This window comes from Microcaecilia unicolor, chromosome 1 (genome assembly GCF_901765095.1).
Source record: "Microcaecilia unicolor chromosome 1, aMicUni1.1, whole genome shotgun sequence".
Classification (NCBI taxonomy): domain Eukaryota; kingdom Metazoa; phylum Chordata; class Amphibia; order Gymnophiona; family Siphonopidae; genus Microcaecilia; species Microcaecilia unicolor.
The window spans coordinates 104,776,547-104,802,137 of record NC_044031.1 but is presented as its reverse complement, the minus strand read 5'-3'; the positions used below and the strand labels follow the sequence as shown (position 1 = coordinate 104,802,137).

The following is a 25,591-nucleotide window of genomic DNA, read 5'->3' as shown; positions in this document are numbered from 1 at the left end:
TTTTTATAGATTTTTTGATGGTAATAATTTTTCAGTAGAGAGGTGATGTAGGGCTTATGTTGTTACAGTAGGCAGAATGGGTTTTTTAAATCTTCAGATTACAGCTCTTTTTTTTTTATATATAAGAACATAAGAATAGCCATATTGGGTCTGACCAATGGTCCATCTAGCCCAGTATCCTGCTTCCATCAGTAGCCAATCTAGGTCACAAGAACCTGGCAGAAACCCAAATAGCAACATTCCGTGCTACCAATCCCAGGGCAAGCAGTGGCTTCCTACATGTCTAACTCAATTTCCAAGTTACATGGAAATACTTTTAAAACAAATAGGAAGTAATATTTTTTCACTCAACGAATAGTTAAGCTTGGGAACTCTTTGCCGGAGGAGGAGATAACAGCAGTAAAAAAGGATGTAAAAAAGGTTTGGACAAATTCCTGGAGGAAAAGTCCATAGTCTGCTATTAAGACAGACACGGGAAGCAACTGCTTGCCCTTGGATTTGTAGTATGGAGTGTTGCCACGATTTGGGTTTCTGCCAGGTACTTGTGACCTGGCTTGGCCACTGTTTGGAAAACAAGATACTGGGCTAGATGAACCATTGGTCTGACCCAGTATGGCTACTCATGTTATGTTCAGACTATGGACATTTCCTTCAGCAACTTGTCCAAACTTCCAGCAACGAGTTTCAGAGCTTAACTGTTCTTTGAGTGAAAAAAATATTTCCTCCTATTTGTTTTAAAAGTGTTTCCATGTAACTTCCTTGAGTGTTCCCTAGTCTGTCTTTGTACTTTATGAAAGAGTAAAAAAAATCAATTTACTTCTACTACACTGCTTAGATTTTGTAGACCTCAATCTATTCTTGGTCTTATTTACCATCCCTTTCCTAATAATTCCTAGCATCTTGTTTGTTTTTTTGGGCTGCTGCTACTGCATACTGGCTAGAAGATTTGAGCACATTGTCTTCAACACCTAGATCTTTTTTTGGGGGGGATGCTGACTGCCAAGGTGGACCCTAGCATCAGATAACACTGATTCTTATTGTTCTTCCCAATGTATATCACTTTGCATTTGTCCACATAAAATTTCATATGCCATTTGGATTCCCAGTCTTCAGTTTCTTAAGGTCTTTCTTCAGTTTTTCACAGTCCGCATATGTTTTAACAACCTTGCATAGTTTTGTCATCTGCAAATTTAATCACCTTGCTTGTTCCGATTTCCCAATCATTTATAAATATGTTAAATAGCACTGGTCCCAGTACAGATCCCTTTAGCACTCCACTAATCACCCTCCTCCATTGAGAGAAATGGCCATTTAAACCTACCCTCTGTCCAGTAATCGGTTCCTAATCCACAGAAGCTCTTATCCCATGGCCCTTAAAATTTCTCAAGAGTCTCTCATTAGGAACATTGTCAAAAGCTTTCTGAAAATCTAGATACACTACATCAACTGGCTCATCTTTATCTACTGATTCACGCCTTCAAAGAAGTGAAGCAAATTGATGAGGCAAGACTTGGTTGCATTATGTTGGAGGCATTTATTATTCTTTTTTGCCTCTTCCTTTCATTAATTGTCTTTTACTGTTCTTTTCCTTATTTGGCCCTACCTTTCTTTCGCCCCCCCCCCCCCTACTTATTTTCCCCCCTTTTCCTTATTTTGGTCTCTCTCTCTCTGCCCATTCTTCCGTCCCTCTTTTTCCTCTCTTCATTTCCTGTTCTTCCGTTTTCCGACTCATTTTTATGAAGATTCAGTATTTTGGATGATGATTTCATTTTTTTTCTGTATTGATCTCGTTGTATAAATCTTTATGCAGCAGATATGATCCGTTACTATGAAAGTCTTTGACCGAAGTTCCACAAAAGTTAGGCCCAGCATGGTATGTGTACCGCCGTATCTGTCCAATGGTTTCTCCTTTTTGGTTGATTGGCATTAGTTACATTTTTAGACAAGAATTTTTCTAAATTTCTGCTTTTTTTCCATACAGAGTTTAGTAATGTGTTCTATTCCTTAAAAAGTATCTGGGCAATCTGATTCAAGATTAACATAAGTTAGTTTTGGCATGTTACTTGCACCATGGAATTTGTCTGTTGTTTTTGTACATGCATATCGTTTTAGTGAGTCTACGCGTAGCGGGTCCTGTTCTTATAATTATTTTGTATGTTTTGATACAAAATTCTTTTCAGTGTAGTGTGGCACTTGAAATATGTTATACTTTTTTGTTTGGGCAGTTGTTTCGAGGTTTATATAAGTCTGTGTCAGCATGTCATGCATAATGTTTCTGCACACAGATACCGATGTAGTGGGCTTATCCCTAATGGATGCTATCCTTATAATATAAAGGTTTCATTGGGGGTTTTTTGCAATATGTACTCTAGCACAGTGTTTCCCAAGTCAGTCCTGGAGTACCTCCTTGCCATTCGGGTTTTCAAGATATTCACAATGAATATGCATGAAAGAGATTTGTATACAATGGAGGCAGTGTATGCAAATCGATCTCATGCATATTCATTTTGGATATCCTGAAAACCTGACTGGCAAGGGGGTACGCCAGGACTGACTTGGGAAACTGTGCACTCTTAGTTTGTTCAAATATTTGCATCCTGTTGCCCCCCTGAGCACACCCTAATTTATTATAGCACACTGCCTTTTATCATTTAGATTTATATTCACTGTATAGTGGAGCACACATTTCTTTATTATAAAGTTTTGTTTTGAAGTATGTGTGACATTTGCATAACTAGAAGGACTTTGCCTTCTATTGGTTTTTCATTTCATGCCAAAATGCACATTTAAAGACCAACATGCGTGCACACTGCTTGTTTACATTGGCGCCACCAGCATGAATGCCGACACTGGTTTTCTAGCAAGACTAAATTCCTTTCAAATTTGGTAAAGCGCCCCTGCTTACCTTCTTTGCTTTTAGGCCCCAACTTAAGTTTATATTGATTGCTTGCGATGTGCATTGTAGCACTCTTAAATTCTTTAATTATTCGTAACATAAATTCACATCCCAGTAAATGCCCATCCCATAGCACCCCTTTCTTTGCTATATATATATTTATAATTGCTGTGCACCTGAGCACACATTTTTTGTTAAGTTTATTCACGTCACTTGCATGATTGGCAAGATTTGGCTGTATATTTGTTTGTGCTAAAATGTGCATAGAAAGACTAGCATATGGGCATACTCTCTGGTTTTATTGAAGCTGCCAGTGTGGTGGTTTGTTGTTAAAGTATTCTTGTGTGGCTTCTAGTATCTTTTTATTTTATTTCTATGTCCTTTTAGTTTCAATATCCTTATATTATCACTGATGTTGGGTTTAAACTGTATTTCTAGCGATTTGTCACTAAGGGCCCTGTTTACTAAGCAGCGCTAAGGGTGTGTCATTTTTAGCGCATGCTAATTAGCACACGCTAGCATTTAGTGTGCTCTAAAAACGCTAGTGTGGCTTAGTAAACAGGGCCCCAAATACGTTAATGGCAAGTCCCTGGTCTTTTAAATATATTCTTAGGACTTATTTGATGTTGAATGGTCGGCCTGTGTTCCTATTTAAGATACATTTGTTAAGTGCTGATTACTGTAGACCTAAGTAACCTTTTTTTTTTTTTTTTTTAACTTTTCCTGTTCCTCTTTTATAGTCTATTACAGTGCTGAAAACTCTTTTTCCTCTTTATATTGAGCCTTGGTGGTGTGATATACATTTATTTATACTGGGTTTGCACACCCATGTAAAATTTTAGAAGTAGGCATTAACTCTATTTTCAGTAAGATTGCTATTTTTTTTTATTTTATAATCTTATTGATGCAATTATTTTATTTTGTTCTTTTTCTGACAGAGGCATTGATATATATCTGTTGCCACTTACTGTTTACACTATGGTGTTTACAGGTGTGAGGTGTATGATTCTAGGGTATGTCTCATGATATTTATCAACTGATTGCCGATAGTGATAAAACACTAATAATCTAAGCACATTTAAAGCAGTTTGCAACGTTTGTTATGGTTTTATTTATTTATGTAATATTTGATTATATATATGTAATGCATGTTAGTTTTTATACTGTTTTTATGTACCGTTTAGTTATTTTAGCCCAGTTTGTATAGAACTGTATAGATGTGTGTTATGTTTTATTTGTAGATCTCGTGCCATTCCACTTGTTTGTATTGAATCTTGGTTAATAAGTTCTTTGTAACTGATTCCCCACTGCTTTATTCTTCTAGTGATTTTGTGGGTTGCTATCCCCCTCACGTATCACACAAACCATCACTGACACCCCATCCACCACAGCAATGCTGACCCCCCCCCCCTCCAAGCACCCCCTTCCCCCCACACAAACACACACTGATGCAGTTTACTGGGAGGTGGTGGCAGAGGGCTTCGAGGTTGGTCAGCGTTGATAACAACCAACAAAACAAAAAAACACACAAAAAAAACCATATGAAACATCATACTACAATGGAAATTATTCATAACCATGACAACACATTTATCCTAACAATACCTTTCAAAACATTAATTGCAGAAAACCAAAACCTTGCTAGCACCTGCTTCATATATATATATAGCACGTATTTACACCTGGCGTAATTTTATAAAAGTCTTGTGTGTACATAAAAAATCTTTATAACATAAACCCTTAATGTCTGTCCAAGAAATGTGAGACTGCAGTACTTACTGTGGCCACAAGGTGTCTGTCTTCTGCTACAATAAGCAGCCTTGAACAACCAAGGACATGTATAGAGTACCACAGGTTGTGCATATAGTCTGTGATTTTGGGCCATGGCACTCATCTGAGCCACACTGGAGGTGAGCATGTCAGTAATATGTGTTGTGGCATAGATACAGCCCTCCTCAAGTCTTCATCAGAAGAGGCAAGGTACGTCAGATGTGCCAGCAGTGAGTGGTCGCAGTAGGGGACCTGGTGCTGTGGCACTAGTGAGAATGCAATGGCTTTGGCCATGCTATGCTCAAGAGCAGCATGGGGCCATGACAAGTGTGGTGTAGACTGCCATCACTCCTTTCTACTTATTCACCCCTCTCAGCCCTTTTCAAGCCTAAAACTTTTTTTTATCTAGGGCAGCAGGGTATTTTGATAAGCCTGGGTGGTCATTGGCATCTTTTACTGGACTAGATTGAGCAGGTCTACTAAGTGGCAGCAGTATTCTCTCATCTAGAATTTGGGCTGGCAGTGGCAACAGCATATACTCTCTCCAGGCTTGAACAGGTAGCACTGGTGGCATTTTGTAACCAGACCCAAGCTGTTGCAGCTCTTGTGGGCTCGGAGTAGTGCCAGGTCTGAAATTTTAAAGGTCTCTAGTCAGTACCTTTAACTACTACTATTTAGCATTTCTATAGCGCTACAAGGCGTACGCAGCGCTGCACAAACATAGAAGAAAGACAGTCCTTGCTCAAAGAGCTTACAATCTAATAGACAAAAAATAAAGTAATCAAATCAATTAATGTGTACAGGAACGAGGAGAGGAGGGTAGGTGGAGGCGAGTGGTTACAAGTGGTTACGCGTCAAAAGCAATGTTAAAGAGGTGGGCTTTCAGTCTAGATTTAAAGGTGGCCAAGGATGAGGCAAGACGTAGGGGCTCAGGAAGTTTATTCCAGGCGTAGGGTGCAGCGAGACAGAAGGCACGAAGTCTGGAGTTGGCAGTAGTGGAGAAGGGAACAGATAAGGAGGATTTATCCATGGAGCGGAGTGCACGGGAAGGGGTGTAGGGAAGGACGAGTGTGGAGAGATACTGGGGAGCAGCAGAGTGAGTACATTTATAGGTTAGTAGAAGAAGTTTGAACAGGATACGAAAACGGATAGGGAGCCAGTGAAGCGACTTGAGGAGAGGGGTAGTATGAGTAAAGCGACCCTGGCGGAAGACGAGACTGGCAGCAGAGTTTTGAACTGATTGGAGAGGGGAGAGGTGACTAAGTGGGAGGCCAGCAAGAAGCAGATTGCAGTAGTCTAAACGAGAGGTGACAAGGTGTGGATGAGGGTTTTGGTAGAGTGCTCGGAAAGAAAGGGGTGGATTTTACGGATGTTGTAAAGAAAGAAACGACAGGTCTTGGCGATCTGCTGGATATGATCAGAGAAGGAGAGAGAAGAGTCAAAGATGACCCCAAGGTTTCGAGCTGAGGAGACAGGGAGAATGAGAGAGCCATCAACAGAAATAGAAAACGGGGGGAGTGGGGAGGTGGGTTTGGGGGGAAAAAATGAGAAGCTTGGTTTTGGTCATGTTTAATTTCAGGTGGCGCTGAGACATCCAGACAGCAGTGTCAGACAAGCACGCTGAAACTTTGGTTTGGATGCAAGGTGAGAGATCAGGGGTAGAAAGGTAGATTTGGGAGTCATCAGCATAGAGATGGTAGGAAAAGCCATGGGAATACTTTTAAAACAAATAGAATGACTTTTTTTTTTTTGTGCAAAATGATTTTTGGAACAGAGAAGATTGGTCCATTGACATTGGCATCAGCATCAGCAGCCTTGGAGATACATCAGCATTGAGAATGGCTTGACCACCCAGCATTGAGTATTGCTAAAGGCCATGAGGAATGGCCTTGTAAATCCCTTGTAAAGAAGTGGTGCTAACTTCAGTTATTTCAGTCTGTTAGAGTAAACCAAACATAATGATGAGACTTTAATCAACAATTCAGACGTGAAGCCATTTAAAATTTGAAAAAGTAGACAAGCAGCTTTAAACCCGATTCTTTTGGCCATGGGAATCTGAGAAGAGGGAGAGATACTAGCTGTGGGGTGGAAGTGCAGGAGAGAGGGAGAAAGGAGGGGTGGGGGGCAGGACGGGGACACAGAGGGTATATGCTGAACATGGGGAGAATAAGGACAGGGGCACAGAGGGGAGGTTATAGACAGGAGAGATACGGAGCCAGAGGGAATGACGGTGGGCATGGAGAAAGAGAAAAAAAGTCAAATAGGAGATAGTGGAAAGCAAAAGAGGGAGGGGGATTGGGAAGAGAGATGAAGAAAGAAAGAGGGGAAGATGCTGGAATGCATCGTGTAAAAAGGAAAAGAGGCACAGGCTGGATGGAAGGGACAGAGAAAGTGGGCAGACAGCAAATGGAAAAGGGGAGAGTTGGTCCGGTGTTAACTTCTATGGAAGATGCTACATTCTGTGGTTGGTTTCATTTTACTGGTTGGGTTTATTGTACTAGAGCTATAGAATAATTCAATTTGTATTTAGATAACTGTAGCAAAGAATTATTTTTGAGTTTGCTCATCATTTCACAATATATGTACTAGTTAGATACAGTACTTTGCTATTTTATAATGTTCGTTCTGCATACCCATTTCTCTACCTGCAACACACAGCAGGAAAGCAGATATGGAAGAACCTATTTCTGGTGTCTCTAAGCCAGGCAGTCTCTGTTTATTCCACACACAGCCTACCTGGAATTTTGCTTGTAGGGAATTATGTACTGCATGTAAAATGAATGTGACCCAGATATTGACTGGGTTTTTTTTTTCTATTGACAGTGAACCTAATAATATTGCTTTTTCATAGTTTCCAGAATTGAACGTTATGATAATGAGAAGATTCTGTTTACCAGGAGATGTTGAACTTGCATGGCAATATGTTCAGCAGGTAAAAATATATAGCACCCTTAGTGTAGAGAAATTAGTTAACTTTAAGCTAAATATTCAGTCATGAAATGTATGCATTTGGGGCCACCTATTAACAGACCAGAATGTTATTTTGTGCTGTACCTGTAAAAAGATTCTGGAATGTTTACCCAAGTCAAAATCCAACATTTTATTAAGCCTTTATCTTTTGTTTGTAGTTATGACTCACTGCAGGTCATAAGGCCTGTTCTAGGTGCAGACAGCCTATGGGAGGAAGTAAAAATAAACAAAAGTCTGCCTTGCTGCTGTTTGGATCCTTTTGCCTTTTATACATGATCACGTGCTTTGTTTGGTCCATATTAACATAAAAATGTGTTTAAAGCAGGGAGCATGCACATAATTATAAATTTCTTCTCCAGTTAACCCTTGCGAAGGTACCTTAGTTGTTTTACAAAACAGGCCCTTGGATCTTTTGCAGAAGCTTTAATCATTTTGCTGTAGAAATTAAATTAGAATAAAATTAAAACTGAAGGGGCCCAGTTGTGAGCTTACAGTGTAGCATTTGTCAGTAACTGTTTTTAACCAAGCATTGCTGTAATTAAAAATAAATACACATCTCTAAAAAAGCAAGAAGGCTGAGCTTGCTTTGGCAGTAGAACAGTAGGGATAGTTCCTTTAACTGTCACATTACTCAGCATGTTAGTCACTACTCTGCAGTTAGCTTTGGCTGTTCTGGATAGAAAGATGAAGCGTATTTATACCAGTCAAATTTCCTTCCTTGAATCCTGCCAGATCAGTTCAGAACAATGAGTTGTATCACCCTACCAACAGATGGCGGTAGAGAAACTGAAGTGTTCCAGTGATATCACTGGTATGAGAGCTGGTGCAACCCAGAACTCTCCAGTATGCTAATGCCAAAGCAGTACAATGCCAGAGCTCAGTTTGAGAACCCTTAGTGAACCACTGCTGACTACACTAAAGATCCCAAACATTAAACAAAACTATTTACACTATATGGCACTAAGGAAAGATAAGAGTAAGCACAGAAAAATTTCCACTGTGAGCCCTGGATTGATCTTTCTAGCAGGATTCAAGGAAAAAAAAAAGTAACACGTATGCCTCAATTTCACCTTCCTTTTTATCCTGCTAGACCAGTCCAGACCCATGGAACATACAAAAGCAACATCTTGATGGAAGGGGTTAACAAGGCCTCTTGAATTACAGTTCTGCCAAAGGCAGTATCACCCCTGGTTGGCATATAAATCTTGTAGTGTTTCATAAAGGAATACAATGACAGTTGTCACCCTGCAAATGTCTGCAGGTGATGAAACTACCATGACCGCTGCCCAGAAGGCTGCCTGCTCACATAGAAGGTAGACAAAGTCCCACCAGAACAGCTTTCAGATCAAGAACGTAAGCTGTTTAGATTATTGCCTTGGTTAGTGGGTTGAATTATGTAGGATTTTGAAAGAGCAAAGAGCTATCAGATTTTTAAAAGAAATTTGTAACCTGCAGCCACTGCCAAGGAACTCTGTGTACATCAACTTATGGAAGTAAGGATCCCTACAGAAGACGGCCTGTAACTTGCTCACCTGGCTAAGCAAATGGCAACCAGAGAACCAGGTGGAGATCCCACTGGGGCAGGGGTTCTCAACCCAGTCCTCAGGACACACCTACCTAATCAGGTTTTCAGGAGGATATCCACAATGAATAGGTATGAGACAGATTTGCATAAAATCTACATAAAATCTCTGCCTATTCATTATGGATATCCTGAAAACCTGATAGGCTAGGTATATCTTGAGGACTGGGTTAACAGGGAGTGGAGAGCTAATTAGTACACGCTGGGAAAAGGCCAAAGGTCCATCAAGCCCAGCACTCTGTCTCCGCCAGCGGCCAATCCAGGCCCCAAGAACCTGGCAAAACCCCCAAATTTAGTAATGATCAATGGACTTTTCCTTCAGGAATCTGTCCAGACCCCGTTAAAACTCAGCAAGGCCAGCTGCTGTCACTACCTTCTCCGGCAATGAGTTCCAGAGTCTAACTATGCGCTGAGTAAAGAAAAACTATCTCCGATATGTTTTAAACCTACCACATTCTAATTTCATCTTGTGTCCCCGGTTCTATTATTGTTAGAAAGTGTAAACAAACGCTTCACATCTGTCCGCTCTACCCCACTCATTATTTTGTAGACCTCTATCATATCACCCCATAGCCGCCTTTTCTCCAGGCTAAAGAGTCCTAGCCGTCTTAACCTCTCCTCCGGAAAGCCAGAATTGATGATGATTGTGCTCTGTGCTCCACTGAAAGAGCCAGAGCTGGACCTACACCAGAGGCAGGTTGCCTTTAGCAGCAGGGCCGTTGTTGCTCAGGTGATCTCTCTCAGCCACGCTGTAAGCCAAAATGAATCCAGGTCCTCCATGGCAAATTGGACCCTGAATTAAAGCCTCTGTCTCCACAGAAAAGGTAGCAGGGCGATCTGCGTAGGAGAGGACAATAGGGCCTGGCCAGAGCCACAACCATCATAAGAAACAGATGCTTGGCTACTCTGCAAGAGACCCTACTTATGCGAGGTCAGGGCTGCACTAGAGCATCAAGCAAAGGGCCAAATAAGACTAACTCCCTCTGAAGAGAATACAGGTGGGCCCTCACCCATGGCAACACTTGCATTGTCACTATCATGGACTGGAGAAGTTAGAGGTAGCTCAGACCCCACGATCCTACTGCCCACAAAAGGCTCTCTTTTGAGCTTGAAGCTTGAGTGTCTGCCCCAAGAGAAAAACACAGTCTTGCTCCTGGTGTCCTGCAAAGTACTCCAGCTGTTGTAAGGGTACCGGATGAGTGACTACCTCCCAGCCAAGGCACGCACTCTGAGCACATGGATCACAGTCAGTTGTTTCCTTAAGAGTACTCCTCTGAAATGACCTGAATGAACCAACTACCCAAGTATGGATGTAATCAGATTCCTTGCTTACAGAAATGTGTTGTCACCACCCTCACCTTGGAGAAAAGTGTGAAGTGCTGTAGCTAGGCTGAAGGGTGGAGCCCTGCATTTAAAATACATGCCTAGGACAAGAATGCAGGAAGTGCTTCTGGGTCTTCCTGATGATATGAAGGCAGCCACCAGATTGAGGGAGGTGATCACTAACTGCAGCATCTCTGTGTGAAACCATGGGAAATTTAGAGAGGCATTGACGCCCTTAAGGTTGAAAATAGAATGGAACTAGCTTTCTTGGGAATCACAGAACAGAGCAAGTAGTGCATAAGTACATAAGTATTGCCACACTAGGACAGACCAAAGGTCCATCAAGCCCAAGATCCTGTTTCCATCAGTGGCCAATCCAGGTCACAAATACCTGGCAAGATCTCGAAAAAGTTCAATACATTTTATGCTGCTTATCCCAGAAATATGCAGTGGATTTTCCCCAAGTCAATTTAATAAAGGTCTATGAACTTTTCTTTTAGGAAGCCGTCCAAACATTTTTTTAAACCCTGCTAAGCTAACCGCCTACGTTCTCTGGCAACAAATTCCAGAGTTTAATTACATGTTGAGCGAAGAAAAATTTTCTTCGCTTCATTTTAGATTTATTACGTTGTAGCTTCATCGCATTCCCCCCTAGTCTTAGTATTTTTGGGAAAAGTAAACAAATGATTCACGTCTACCCGTTCCACTTCACTCATTTTAGAGACCTCAATTATATCTCCCCTCAGGTGTCTTTTCTACAAGCTGAAGAGCCCCAGACGCTTCAGCCTTTCCTTATAGGGAAGTCATCCCAACCCCTTTATCATTTTTGTTGCCATTCTCTGTACATGTATTTCACAGAAAGGGTGGTGGCGGCGTGGAATGGCCTCCCCTAGTGGAGGAGTCGAGGACTGTTCCAGAATTTTAAAAGGCATAGGATAAGCATGTGGGATTGCTTAGGAACAGGAAGAATTAGGGGTTACAGAGGATGGGCAGACTAGATGGGTCATATGGCCTTTAGCTGCCATCATGTTTCTATGTACTATATATATATATTTTTTGAGATTTAGTGACCAGAATTGAACACAATATTCAAGGTGCGGTTGCACCAGCATAAAGCCATCACTTTTGTTTTCCATTCCTTTCCTAATACCTAACATTCTGTTTGCTTTCTTAGCCGCCACAGCACACTGAGCAGAGGGTTTCAACTTACCAGTGATGATGCCGAGATCCCTTTCTTGGTCGGTGACTCCTAACGTGGAACCTTGCTACAGTTAGGGTTCCTCTTTCCCACATGCATCGCTTTGCACTTGCTCACATTAAATGTCATCTGCCATTTGTCTCCCAAGGTCCTCTTGTAATTTTTCACAATCTTCCTGCGGTTTAACAACTTTGAATAACTTTGTGTCTTCAGCAAATTTAATTACCTCACTAGTTACTCCTTTCTCTAGGTCTTTTATAACTATGTTAAAAAGCAGCGGTCCCAGCACAGACCCCTGGGGAACCCCACTATCTACTCTTCTCCATTGAGAATACTGACCATTTAACCCTACTCTCTTTTTTTTTATCCTTTAACCAGTTTTTAATCCATAATAGGACACTACCTCCTATCCTATAACTCTCCAATTTCTTCTGGAGTCTTTCAAGAGGTACTTTGTCAAATGCCTTTTGAAAATCCAGATACACACTATCAACTGGCTCTCCTTTATCCACCCCTTCAAAGAAATGCAATAGATTGGTGAGGCAAGATTTCCCTTCACTAAATCCATGTTGGCTTTGTCTCATTAATCCATGCTTTTGAATATGCTCTGTAATTTTGTTCTTTATAATAGTCTCTACCATTTTGCCCGGCGCTGACGTCAGGCTCACCGGTCTAATTTCCCGGATTTCCTCTGGACCTTTCTTAAATATCAGCGTTACATGCTACCCTCCAATCTTCCGGTACCACACTTAATTTTAAAGATAAATTACATATTACTAACAACAGTTCCGCAAGTTCATTTTTCAATTTTATCAATACTCTGGGATGAATACCATCTGGTCCAGGAGATTTGCTACTCTTCAATTAGTGCCCACAACTGTTCTAGACAGGGAGCTGGCTCCATAGCCCTGAGAAGGAGCACATGCTCTGTCACCTCCTCCTTGATAAGGACAATGGGGGGGGGGGGGGGGAGAAATACCATAAACGCATTGGAAATTGGTTTGGAAAATTCTACGGTGTAGCCCTGTTGAACTACCTCCAGAACCCATTGGTCAGTGTTTATGAGAGCCCATTCATGGTAAAATAGGCAAAACATACTGCCCACCTGCAAAACTAAGGTGGTCCCTTGTAGCAGAGAACAAAGTATTGGGTTCCCTCATCCTTTGAACCCTGCAAAAAGGCACTCTTTTCTGAGATTTCGTAGCTGCCAAAGTGGTATTGATCCCCATTTTTGAACGGAGACCTACCACCTAAGAGGCGATATAATGCCTGAGGACAGTTGTCTGGGAGCTGCTGGGGCCTGTTCTCTCTAAGTAAAAGCCATCACTAAAGGGTAGCTTTAAGTGCATTTTAGATGCAGCATCTAACAGTGGCAGAGCCACAGCGGGGTTACCACCTTGACCAGGAAAAAATGTAGACCAAATTATAGAGAATGTGTGTCAAAAAAGGCCGATGGATTCCAGGCGAGCTATCTCTGAGAACGCTGGCAAGTGCGAATCCACCTTAATGCACATGCTACATTGCCTACTTCAGCCATGGAAATACAGGCTGCCGTGTGTGGGAGGCTACCACCTGCTTAAAAAGCTGCTCCACCTTTTGCTCATGCACATCCTAAAGTGCTGAATACCTCCCCCTCAACTGGGATAGTGGTCATTTTAGTCACCGACACACAGCCATGACCATAGCGTCTATGCTAGGTTGCCTGAACAATCTGTCCAGATTCTCACATGGGCGTAGACACAGAGGCTGGCTAAGAGCTTGGTGCCCTTGAGGATACCCTCTGGCATCTCTCATTCTACCAGGTAGCTTGTAGAGGTCCTCCACCTGGGATAACAGATGCACAACATGGAGAACACAATCCATGAGCTGAACTCTTCCTCCTAAACAAGCACACTACTGGGGATTCCTCCTCCCCCCCCCCCCCCCCCGAAAGGTCCCAACTGGCCGGAGAGGCTGTCCTGCAGGACGAGCCTTTGGAGTCATCCTCATCCAGCGGGGATGTCGCTGGGTTAGGTCCTGTTATAGGTAGAAACCCAGTTCTCTCTTAGGCCTCGTCACTGCACAAAGCAGGGCCCTGGCCCTCAAAGGCCTTCTATGCCCTCCTGTCAACCATGATGTCTCTCTCTGCCTCCATCTCCCCCCCCCTCCCCCAAATTGGGCCTTCTGCCAACATACATCAAGCAGAAGCCAGTGGGTTAATCCTTTGGCTTCAACTGTGATAAGGATGTATGGCCCAAATCCCATGAGTAAATACCATCTAATGGACTACCCCAAGGGATCAGGCTGTTGCCCGCTTCCCAGGGAGTCTGGCCTAGCCAAAACAAATCTACTCCACTACTCTAACCTACATTATCTGCTGGAGGTGGAGAAAAACTGGAGCATTCAAGCCTGCATCAGCCCTTATACTGGTGATGTCACTGGAAAACTTTTCTCTACCTGAATCTGCTGGCAGGCGAAAACAACCCATTTGTCTGGACTGGTTTAGCAGGATAAAAAGTCAGTCAGCAATATTTCAGTCACATCTGTCGTAACCTTCTCACCTCTCCTCAGAGCCATGAAGTATAGCCGATCCACCCTCTCCATCCCATGGTCAGCAAGTATTGGAGAAGGCAGAGAAAATAGCAGTACTGTTGGGGCCCCACACACATACATGAACTTTCCAGCTGGAGAGCTTGCTAAAGCATCTCCCCTTCTCTCAAATTTGTTTTGAAGCATAGAATAGCTAAGGACAAAAGAATCGCCATACTGGGGTCAGACCAATGGTCATCTAGCCCAATATCCTGCTTCCAACAGTGGCCAATCCAGGTCACAAGTACCTGGCAGAAACCCAATTAGTAGCAACATCCCATGCTAGAAATCCCGGGACAAGTAGTGGCATCCCCTATGTCCTCAACAGACTGTGTTCAAACCTTTTTTTTTAAACCCAGATAGGCTAACCGCCTTTACCACATCCTCCGGCAACGAGGTCCAGAGCTTAACTATTCTTTGAGTGAAAATATTTCACCCTATGTTTTAAAAGTATTTCCATGTAATTTCATTGAGTATCCCCTGGTCTGTGTACTTTTTTGAAATAGTGAAAAATCAATTCACTTCTACCCATTCTATACCACTCAGGATTTTATAGACCTCAGTCACATCCCCCTCAGCTGTCTCTTTTCCAAGCTGAAGAGCCCTAACCTCTTTAGCCTTTCCTCATATGGAAGGAGTTCTGTCCCCTTTATAATTTTGGTTGCTCTTCTTTGAGATTTGGCAACCACACTTGAATGCAGCACTCAAGGTGAGGTTGAAGCATGGAGCGATACAGTGGCATTATAATATTCTTGGTCATTTTGCATTCCTTTCCTAATAATTCCTAGTATCCTGTTTGCTTTTTTTGGCTGCTGCTGCGCACACTGGACAGAAGATTACAGTCTATTGTCTACAATGACACCTAGATCTTTTTCTTGAGTGCTGACTCCTAAGGTGGACCCTAGCATCAGGCAACTGTGATTCAGATTTGCATTTGGCCGCATTGAATTTCATCTGCCATTTGAATGCCCAGTCTTCCAGTTTCCTAATGTCTTCCTGAAAATTTTCACAATCCGCTTGTGTTTTGACAACTTTGGATAGTTTTGTGTCATCTGCATATTTAATCACCTGACTTGTTGTTCCGTTTTTCCAGATCATTTATAAATATGTTAAATAGCACCAGTCCCCAGTACAGATACCTGTGGCACGCTCTGCTATTCATCCTCCTCCACTGCAAGAAATAACCATTTAACCCTACCCTGTTTTCTGTCCAAGAACCAATTCGTAATCCATAGAAGGACATTGCCTCCTATCTCATGACTCTATTTTTTCGCATTAGTCTCTGAGAAACTGTCAAAGGTTTCTGAAAATCCAGATTCACTAGATAAACCAGCTGACCTTTATCCACATTTACACCTTCAAAGAAATGAAGCAGATTGAGGCAAGACTTCCCATGCTGACTCTGTCCCATTAAACCATGTTTGTCTGTTCTATAATTTTTTAAAAATAGTTTCCACTATTTTCCCAGACACTGATGTCAGGGTTACTGGTATGTAATTTCCCCAATCACCCCTGGAACCCTTTAAAAAAAATCGGCATTACATTGGCCACCCTCCAATCTTCAGGTACTGGGGTTGATTTTAATGACAGGTTATAGATCACTAACAGATCAGCAATTTCATATTTGAGTTCTTTCAGTACCCAGGGGTGTATGCCATCTGGTCCAGGTGATGTATCACTCTTAACATGCAGCTGTGGCTCATGCAGAATGAAATTGAGAATGGACCAATTTGCTTGCTTCCATTTGCACTACAGCAGAAGCTGAAAATGATATAGGCAAATGGAAAGAGTCATGCTGCATTTAGCGCACATGGGCTTAAGGGTCCTGACCAGCAGACTAAAAATCATCAAAACAATGGAGAAAATTGGTATTCATTAAAAGCACATTAGCGGTGTCTTGATTGTGTGATGTAATTGGAATGGACAGGTTGTCAGATAATAGGGAGCCTTTACTGTATATCACACTATAGTACACCCTTCCCCCCCCCCAACCCTAAGTCCCCCAGTGTCTACCTCAGCAGTCCTGCTGGTATAGCTGGGAGTAGGAGCAATCCCCAGTTTCCTGCCCATGCCTGCTTCACCTTCAAACGGCTGCCATGAACTCTTAACAGCAGCCTCAGGGCAGCAGTTTTAAAAGTGGAGCAGACATAGGTAAGAGAGTGGGGATTGCTCTTGCCCCCACCTCACTGCTGGTCCACCAGGACTTCTATGATAGAAGCAGCTTCAGGAACCACACCTCTCCCCAGGTCCTTTGGGATGAGGGAGGGGAGGTTCTGGGATGTGCAGCTGCTGTCTTCAAGTTTGAGAGGGAGTGGGCAGAGTAATCACTAGGAGACTAAAAAAGAAAACCTGAATTATTTTTCAGGAAACACATAATTAAGCAGTGGCATCTTCTGCCACACAGTGTGATCAAGGCAATTAATAGTGAGATTTAGAAAAGTCCATTACAAATTTAGTCATCTAGGCTTGCGAAAACTGTCCTTTAGCTCTTGGAATGAGCTGTGAGAAATGGACTCATCTTTTTCCGATATGCCTATGCCAGGTACATAAGACCCTGACTTGTCAGACACAGGATGTGGGGTCAGTGGACCTTGTTCTGAGGCAGCATGGCTTATGTTTTTGCATGTACTTTATTTGCTCCTAGATGAGGTATTGAAAATTGCCCCTTTTTGTTTAGGTGCTGTGTAAGGATAGTGTTCATGTAGTCCAAGGAATAGCATATTAAAAATGATTTAATACATGCCATTTGTACAGAGAAGGGCATATACATATCATGATCTAGCCTCATGTGCAGCACCCAGACAATACTATGACACTATCTTATCCTTGCATGCTACTACATAAATTTGCCTGAGCTGGGTCCTCATTTAACATCACGTACATGTTGCTTTTTTCCCCCCCCTCTTAACAGAGTGATGGTGTCCAGCAAGCAACCTACCTCGCTCAACGTTACTGCCACAAAGCAGTAGCTGAGATCAGCAAGTTGCATCCTTCTCCTGAGAGAGATGCTCTTATACAGCTCCCAGAAACTGTACTGACACGGACTAAATAAGAACTGCAAGCTCCTTCCTCTCTTGGCAGCTATTCACCTACCCGACTGTGCCTAAAGTGTTATACAGAAAAGGAAGCTGGGCTTGCTCGAACACTTGATTACAAAACAAACCTAATGTTTAAATCCATGGACACTGACATGTCACTGGGAGTTACGTACTGTATTTTTTTATTTTGTAAAATTTTGAAAAGTTTTAATTAAAGAAAGCCAAAGTATAAATGTTAAAATCCCAAATCAGAAAAATCAAGATTTATATTGCTGATGCTGTCTTGGCTTTCTTTTTTATGCATGGCATTGTTTACACTGTTAATCTATCCATGCAGAGAGGCCAATATGAAATAAATATGATCAATGTATTCAAACTACCATGTCTATTAAGATATCACATTTCCTCTAACAGCCTTAAGCCATAGTTAAATTGGTCAAAATTACACAGTTTTTGTATAGGAGAATGGTTTATTATAAAAGACTGTACATAAATTTTAACAGGTTATATACAAATTAAAATAATTTTTCCAGAAATAGACAATCAGTATTTGAAATTAGGTACAATAACTTTAGGTGGTAGAGAGTTTTCCTAATTATATATTATAAAGCAGATACTGTAGAAAGCCCAGACTACCAGTACAAAGCCCCTCCATCACTATGCTTTTTTGAGATTTAAGAGTAGTTGTTACAGAATTTCAAGTTTAAAATCAATACATAAACATAAGCCCAAATAAATCCTTGAAAAATACTAGAAAAAAAGGCAAGACTGCAGTTTTAGTTCATCTACAACAGCATTCAGATGTCCGCCTAATCAACTTCATCCTTTGGGATATTCCAAGCAATACAGATGTAATACAAAACAGGATAAGCAGAATACATTAATATGTGGATGAGTGTGGGAGGAGATCTGTATTATGCTACCCCAAAGAAGGTATCTACATGATGTGCTTAACATCTCTTTTCCACCTCAAAAGTCCACTACATTAACATGTTGGTCCTTTTATAAACTTACTGCTATTAATTTTGGCCCCTGTCTAATTATTTAAGCTTGGCACATTAATAGTAATGCAAAATGGGAATGGGCCTTGTACTGGTCCATCGTGTAATTAGAAAATAAATTCACAAATGTCAGTTTAAAGGAGCCTAAATCAGTGGTGTTACAATATTCAATTTCAAAAACTGAAATAGAAAGATTCTGATTAACGCTATCACTAGGTTTTACAGTGAGCCGGACAGTGTACTCCTTTAGAGACAATGCTGTTCACAATGTTAATATCCCTTTTACACAAGATATTTTGAAGTTAAAAGAATTTTAAAAAGGGGAACGTGTAAAGTCTGTTAAACTGATTGACACCCACAGTAGATAAAACTTTCCAATTTTCTAGCTTGCATATTTTTTACCCTTTTAATCATCAAAACAACAGATAAGGCTACAATAGATTTCAGTACATTTTGTATGATATAAAAAGTCATGGGATTTGCTAAGCCAACATTTCAAATTCTTATGCCACACAAAACCAAGAAACTAAATTAACAACTTTGGTTCACTTATGTATTTAGGAATGAAAAAAATTCATAATGCAAATTCACTCATTAAAAAAACAAGTACAAATTACAACATCTTAAGACCACCCATTTTTGTTTCACATGGACACCTTAGAGACTCAACAATTCATCAGACTTAAGTGCGAGTACTCCAGGCAATAATTACAACAAATTGGAAGCATTTTGGATTTTTTAAAATATATTTTAGTACATAAATTGTATGCATGCTTTAAACAAATATCCTAGTTTAAGAATGAGTCAGTCTAAACAAAGGTAATATGACCAGCACTAGCAAACTTCATCCAGATTTTCATGTGTTAATCTAACTTAGTTTCCATGCGGCACTGAAAAATGTAAATGGCACAATATGAATCATGATTTCATTAAATACTATACCCCATTTCCCCAGAATATGTAGGCTGGTCATAAAATAAACAATGCATAAGTAAATACATAAGCATAACCAAATGTAGACAGTTAATTACCAACAGACAAGCTACACATTGTGAGCCATATCCATCAAACAATATCTGATACCTTAAGTGTATTTAAATTCTGAAGGCTTGCATTAGCCAATCAGATTGGCCAATTCAGGTCTTCAGCATTCTTAAACAGCCAGATATTAATTGCAAAATAAGACCTGATTTATGCAAGTTATGTTGATGGATACACATTCAATCATACCATTAAAAAAGCAATTCTCAAAAGAACATCCAACATTTTGAGAACCTGAAATATCTGTTAATTTTTACAAGTTTGATTAAATAATCACAATTTTCAAATGGTATGATTGAATAAAAGGTCCCATTTCACTGATCAAATGTCAATATTAATCAGCATAGTGCATGATAGTTTCAACATAATTCCCTGGAAAAAGGCCAGTTACTCCGTTGGAGACCCCTTCATACCAGCCATCATCATTTTTCTTTATAACGTAAATGATTGAACCTTCCATAAAAGACAGCTCATCATCCTTGTCCTTTGAGTAGTCATATATTGCGACAACTGTGGATTGAAATCAGAACCAAACAGTATCAATGCAACACCATAGAAGATCAAATCCTCTTAGCTTTAAATAATTTTGTATCCAATTTATAATTTAACGGACCTCTATTCTTTCATCTTTAGAGACTAGGGGTCTTATTTAATGAAACTTTCTCCCACTGTGTGCCTGTGGGAACAATGTATATAGTAAAGAGGGCCCTCTGCAGAAATTTCTACAAATTATTTGAAGCTAAATTTCAACTATGTCAGTAAAGCTAGATCCCAGACTCCTATCTGCACTTTACATGTATTAAATATTTTATCAATATTCAGAATTTAAGTCCCGGAACACATTTTGTTGTCACTGCATATTCTACCAAGGGAGATAAAGGGCAGAAGGATTCATATCCAACACTTAAAAATTTTTTTTTTGTTCTACAGTTATTAGCCTGGGTAAGGACTGACATGTCTCCCAGGCCTCTGCCAAACACAAGGATGTGTGAGTGAGGCAATCATAGGATCTGTGACTAGACAGCCAGGCCTAGGACCAACTCTAGAAGCTTCTATCGCTTCATGAGGAGAAGGAACAGAAGAAATCCACTGGGTAGGAGGCAAAGGGGAGGGGGGGACACATGGACTGTACCTAATAAAATGAAATAAAAGTAATGCCTGTAGAAATGTGGTAGATTATACTGATGATCACTCCAAGCAGCTGCAAGATGCACAGCCATCATATGGAAATTAAAAGCACAATAATTAAACAGCACCCTCCCACCCAGAACACCAGCAGAGGATGTCTGCGCAACTTAGAATTTAGTAATAATAATAATCTTAGCTGAAAAGAAAACTATAGCTATTGAGACATTTCTTACCTTTCTCAAGATATGATTTTGGGGCCCAAACAGGATCACCATCTGCATAAGGATCATTGTACTGTACTACTGCAGCTTCCTCCTCATAGTCAACTGGTGGTGGGGGTGGAGGAGGGGGAGACTCATCAAACATTGGCATATCATCAGGTGGTGGCGGTGGAGGGGGAGTGGGACTATCAGCAACTAGGGGAAAAAAAATCAAAAAGTTACTTCTATCTTTAGCAAAAGTACCAATCATGACCTTCAGGTGACAGATGCAAAATATTTGAAGGAAAAAAAAATATAAAATCAAAATGCAGCATGCACTAGTCACAGAAATCACATGCACTAGTTAGGAACTTACGCTTCCTCAAGTTAAAAGTACATGCTTGATTGTCTTTGATGCAGAATTAGTTTTTGAGTTGCGTTCATGCTATGAGGAACTGTACATTTAAATAATTCTATATTGGCACAGGGCTTTTTATGGGTTATGTAGATGGTAATCTCACCAGACATGTTTAAAACATTTTTTGCATCAATTTTGGTTTATTTAAAGCTTCCACTCAAACTGCCCCAACACTTCCTAAATACACAGAGAACAAAAACTTAACCATGTTTTAAAGTGCTTCTGTCTCCTAGTGGAACTTTGGTGGCACTTAAAGGAAAATGGAATAGGAGCACATCAATGGACAATATATATAAATGAGGTAAATACACTTTTTCCCCTGTCAGCTCCATTAACATCTGCCCTGCAGGACTAGTGCAAGAGACAGCATCAGCCAAGCTCATCCAAGGTCTCATTTCTACTAAAAGGATGCGAGCTTCAAAAAAGAAAAGCAGAAAACACATCAGTGTAGGGGGCCCGATGCGGAGGAGGGCGGGAGCGGCGGTGGGGGGGAGGGGGGGAGGTTGGTGTGCACGATGTTTGTTTCCAGGCGGCAGCGTCCGACAGTGACTCCGATTCCCTCTCTGTTCCGCCCTCTGACGTCATCACGTCTTGACACGAGGGCGGGACAGAGAGGGAAGTCTGCGCATTTGCAGTTGAGTCGGTCACTTGCCGTTTATGTTTGATAATATTAAAGCCACACAATTGCAGGACCTACAGGGTAAGGAAGAGGCACTGTGAATCAATCTGAAAAAGAGGGAATGGCAAGAAGTATTACTAATAGGTGATTTTAATATGCCAGATATTGATTGGGGTACCCTATTGCAGGGTCTTTTAGAAAAAGGAAGATCCTGGATTCTCTACAGGGAGAACTATTCCAGCAGTTAGTAATGGAACCCATACAGGTTGGGGGTCATAATGGACTTAGTGCTTACTAATGGGGAGAGTGTTTCTGATATTATAGGAGATGATCATCTGGCATCCACTGATCACCAGATGGTGTGATTTAATATCAAGATAGGTGGGGAGATGGTTCATTCAAAAGTGAAGGTTCTAGACTTAAAAAAAAAAAAAAAAGCCTTTATTCAGATAAGGAGACCGCTTTGGTTCTCAAACGTAGTAGCTAAGAAGGTAAGGAAAAAGGATAACCTTTATAAACTACAAGAGATCACAGAAAGAGGAAGACAGGCGACAATAAGAGAAGCTGGTAGAGTACTCAGGAAAGCAACAATCCAAATGGAAGCAAAAATAGACAATACTGTAAAATGGGTGAAGACTTTCTTTTCTTTAGATACATTAGTGATAGGAGGAAGTGCAAAAATGTCATTATGAGACTCAAAGGTGAAGGGGAGGAATATATAAAAGCTGATAGAGATAAGATGGAATTGCTTAAATATTTCTGTTCTGTGTTCACAGCTGAAGGGCTGGGAGAAGGACAGCAGAAGATAAACAAATAGGAATGGAAGGGTAGTACTAGATGTATGCAGCACTGTACACTTTAAACAGTCCCTGCTCAGCAGAGCTTACAATCTAATCAAGACAAACAGGACAAATAAGGAATAATGGAATTACTAAGGTGGGAATGATAAAACAGACATGGGTACTGAACAAGTGAATAGGGGTTAGGAGTTAAAAGCAGCATCAAAAAGGTGGGCTTTTAGTCTAGATTTGAAGACGGCCACAGATGGAGCTTGACGTACCGGCTCAGGAAGTCTATTCCAGGCATATGGTGCAGCAAGATAAAAGGAACAGAGTCTGGAGTTAGCAGTGGAGGAGAAGGGTACGATAAGAGAGATTTACCTAATGAACGGAGTTCCTGGGGAGGAGTATATGGAGAGATACTGAGGAGCTGCAGAGTGAATGTACTTTTAAGTCAATAAGAGGTGTTTGAACTATATGCGGAAACGGATAGGGAGCCAATGAAGTGACTTGAGGAGAGAACAAATATGAGCCTAGTGACACTGGCGGAATATAGGTCATGCAGCAGAATTTGAACAGATTGAAGAGGACAGAGATGGCGTAGTGGGAGACCCGAGAGAAGCAAGTTGCAATAGTCTAAGCGATAAGATGGATAAGGGTTTTGATAGTGTGCTCAGAAAGAAAAGGACAAATTTTGGTGATATTAGAGAGATAGGTTTGGATGGCTTCCTAAAGGAAAAGTCAATAGACCATTATTAAATGGATTTGGGGAAAATCCACTATTTCTGGGATAAGTAGTATAAAATGTTTTGTACTTTTTTGGGATCTTGCCAGGTATTTGTGACCTGGATTGGCCACTGTTGGAAACAGGATGCTGGACTTGATGGACCTTTGGTCTTTCCCAGTATGGCAATACTTATGTACTGGGTGCTCAACAATAACAACTATACTCCATTGCAGATTGAGAGGGACTACTTTGATCCTTTTTTTTTTCTCCAAGCACTGCTTAGTAAAATCCCAGAATACTTACAGAATAATATCTTATTACGCCCCTTAAGAGAGCTATGGTGAGAATGAACCAGATCTGACAATCTCGAATCTTTTACCCATTCGAGGCAATGTCATGTTTCTCCCGGGTGTGGACAATAGGACCTTTCTTACCTATGCATCGAATGGAATTACACAATTGCTTCTGCTCTATTGCCATGATGTTAATATATGATCATACAGACTTTAATGTATCAGTATCTATTGCAGTGTTAAGAGCAGATGATAAAATGGTTCCTCTGCCAGCTCTAGGGGGAGGGGCCATGGTTCACCTGGGTAGTAGTTTTGCATACTGTCAATTACAACATTATGTTTCTTCCTTAGAAGTAGAGGCTTTGACCTCTTGACATGGTCATAACATGTCATGTCCCCTACCTCAACGCAAGTGGCATCCTTGGGCTGTGCGGGGTCCCGTCGACACGCACACTTGACTGGCACTGCCCTGAGCCATATGTGTGTGTAGTTCTTCTCTGGGTTTGTTCAGAGAGCGGTGGTTGCAGGCTCCTTAATTGCTTTGCTTCCATGCACCTGTGTCTGCTCTCTCTCTCTGCCTGGCTTCTAGGCTCCTTGATTGCTTTGCTTCCACCCACCTGTGTCTGTTCTCCCTCTGCCTGGCTTCCCTTGCTTCTCTCCTATTGGTCTTCCAGTTCCTCCTTCCCCTGCTCTTGTCCTATGGCTGTGCTCCTTCTCCCTGCTGGTTCCTGCTGATGTCAGACCAGCAGTTTATCAGCTGAGCTCTTCCTGGACTCCATGCTTCGGCTTCTACTTTGGTAGGTGTTACTTGCTCAGTAGTTTGCTTCTTACCTACTTGTCTCTCGTTGCTGACTTTGCCTGTAACTGGATTACCCTCTTGACCTGCTGCCTGCCTACTGACTTTACCTGTGCCTGGATTACCCTGCCTGCTGCTCACCTGTTGACATTGTCTGTTCCTGGATTACTCCTCTGCCTGCTGCCTATTGACTTTGCCTGTACCTGGATCACTCTCTTGCCTGCTGCCTGGCCGATACGTTCACCACCCCGCTTCCAGCTCCATCTCTTAAGTCCTGCAGGCCGCCCGCACCTAGGGGCTCAACCTCTGGGGAACGACGGTCAGCGCAGGAGTAATCCGGGGTTATCTGGCCGCCAAGCAGAACCTGGTTCGAGTACCGGGCTCAGCAGCGCTCTACTTGGTTCAAGAACTCACAAGTCTGACATAAGGTTAGAGAGTTCCTAGCATCAGTTTGAGTGGAATATTTCTCAGTCTCTGAAATGAATCATATTTTATCAGACATCACACCTCAGAAGGCAGTGGAAAACTTTAGTAAATAAGCGGTGTGTAGATTTAGGTAGGCCAGGGGTGGGCATTGACTTTTTAAAGCTGGTATAAAGAAGATTTTGTAACTAGTGTGGACCTGCGAGAATGTCAATTTGGGGTTTTATACCGAGATATTATTACTCAAGCACAAATATTTAAAATGGGATGAATACTCCACTCTGTTAGAAATGTAATCAGGAGCATAATTCATTTTATTATGCCTTTTGGACATGCCCAATGATACAACATCTGCTATTTAGAATGTCTACTAAATTCACCTATCCCATTTTCCTGAATGGGCATTTTAGATCAGTACGAGATTTTTAGATTGAAGGGCCGGTGTGGTTGCCAACTTCTAAGAAGAGTTAATTTTGTACATTTCAAGGCAATTTATTATCCAGCAGTATGGGGCACTATTAAAGGCTTTCTTATAATCACCAGTGAAAAGGAAGTGGGCCAATGACTCAAGAGACCAGGACAACAGACTAATGTTCACAGTGGTTTATTGTAGACTCAACACAGATCTGTGTTTCGGCCAAAGGCCTGTCTCAGGAATCTTTGTTAGCTGGATGAATAAGTAAAACTCCATAAGTTAGTTTTGTAATGCACTGGTGGTCTTGAAAAAGACCTTTAGCGAGAGTCAGCTGGAAAACTGAAAAAGTATATACTGCTTGAAGAGCTTTTGAAACACAGGTTCTATGTTTCTTAGCACTAGCCAT

General features: G+C 41.3%; 2 protein-coding genes across 3 annotated transcripts in view; one reads left to right on the top strand and one right to left on the bottom strand.

The window, feature by feature from the left end:
- PDSS1 (decaprenyl diphosphate synthase subunit 1) overlaps positions 1-18,455 on the top strand; it is a 70,533-nt gene extending 52,078 nt beyond the window's left edge. For both annotated transcript variants that reach the window (XM_030199281.1, XM_030199282.1), the window contains exons 10-11: positions 7,518-7,598; positions 17,219-18,455. In XM_030199281.1, the coding sequence (XP_030055141.1) occupies positions 7,518-7,598; positions 17,219-17,359 (222 nt within the window). In that variant the 3' untranslated portion in view covers positions 17,360-18,455. The remainder of the gene's footprint in view (positions 1-7,517; positions 7,599-17,218) is intronic.
- The window catches only part of ABI1 (abl interactor 1), a 212,429-nt gene continuing 204,690 nt past the window's right edge, over positions 17,853-25,591 (bottom strand). The window contains exons 11-12 of the mRNA XM_030201021.1: positions 20,749-20,931; positions 17,853-19,897 (exon numbers count right to left, since the gene is read on the bottom strand). Coding sequence (XP_030056881.1) covers positions 19,722-19,897; positions 20,749-20,931 — 359 coding nt within the window. The 3' untranslated portion in view covers positions 17,853-19,721. The remainder of the gene's footprint in view (positions 19,898-20,748; positions 20,932-25,591) is intronic.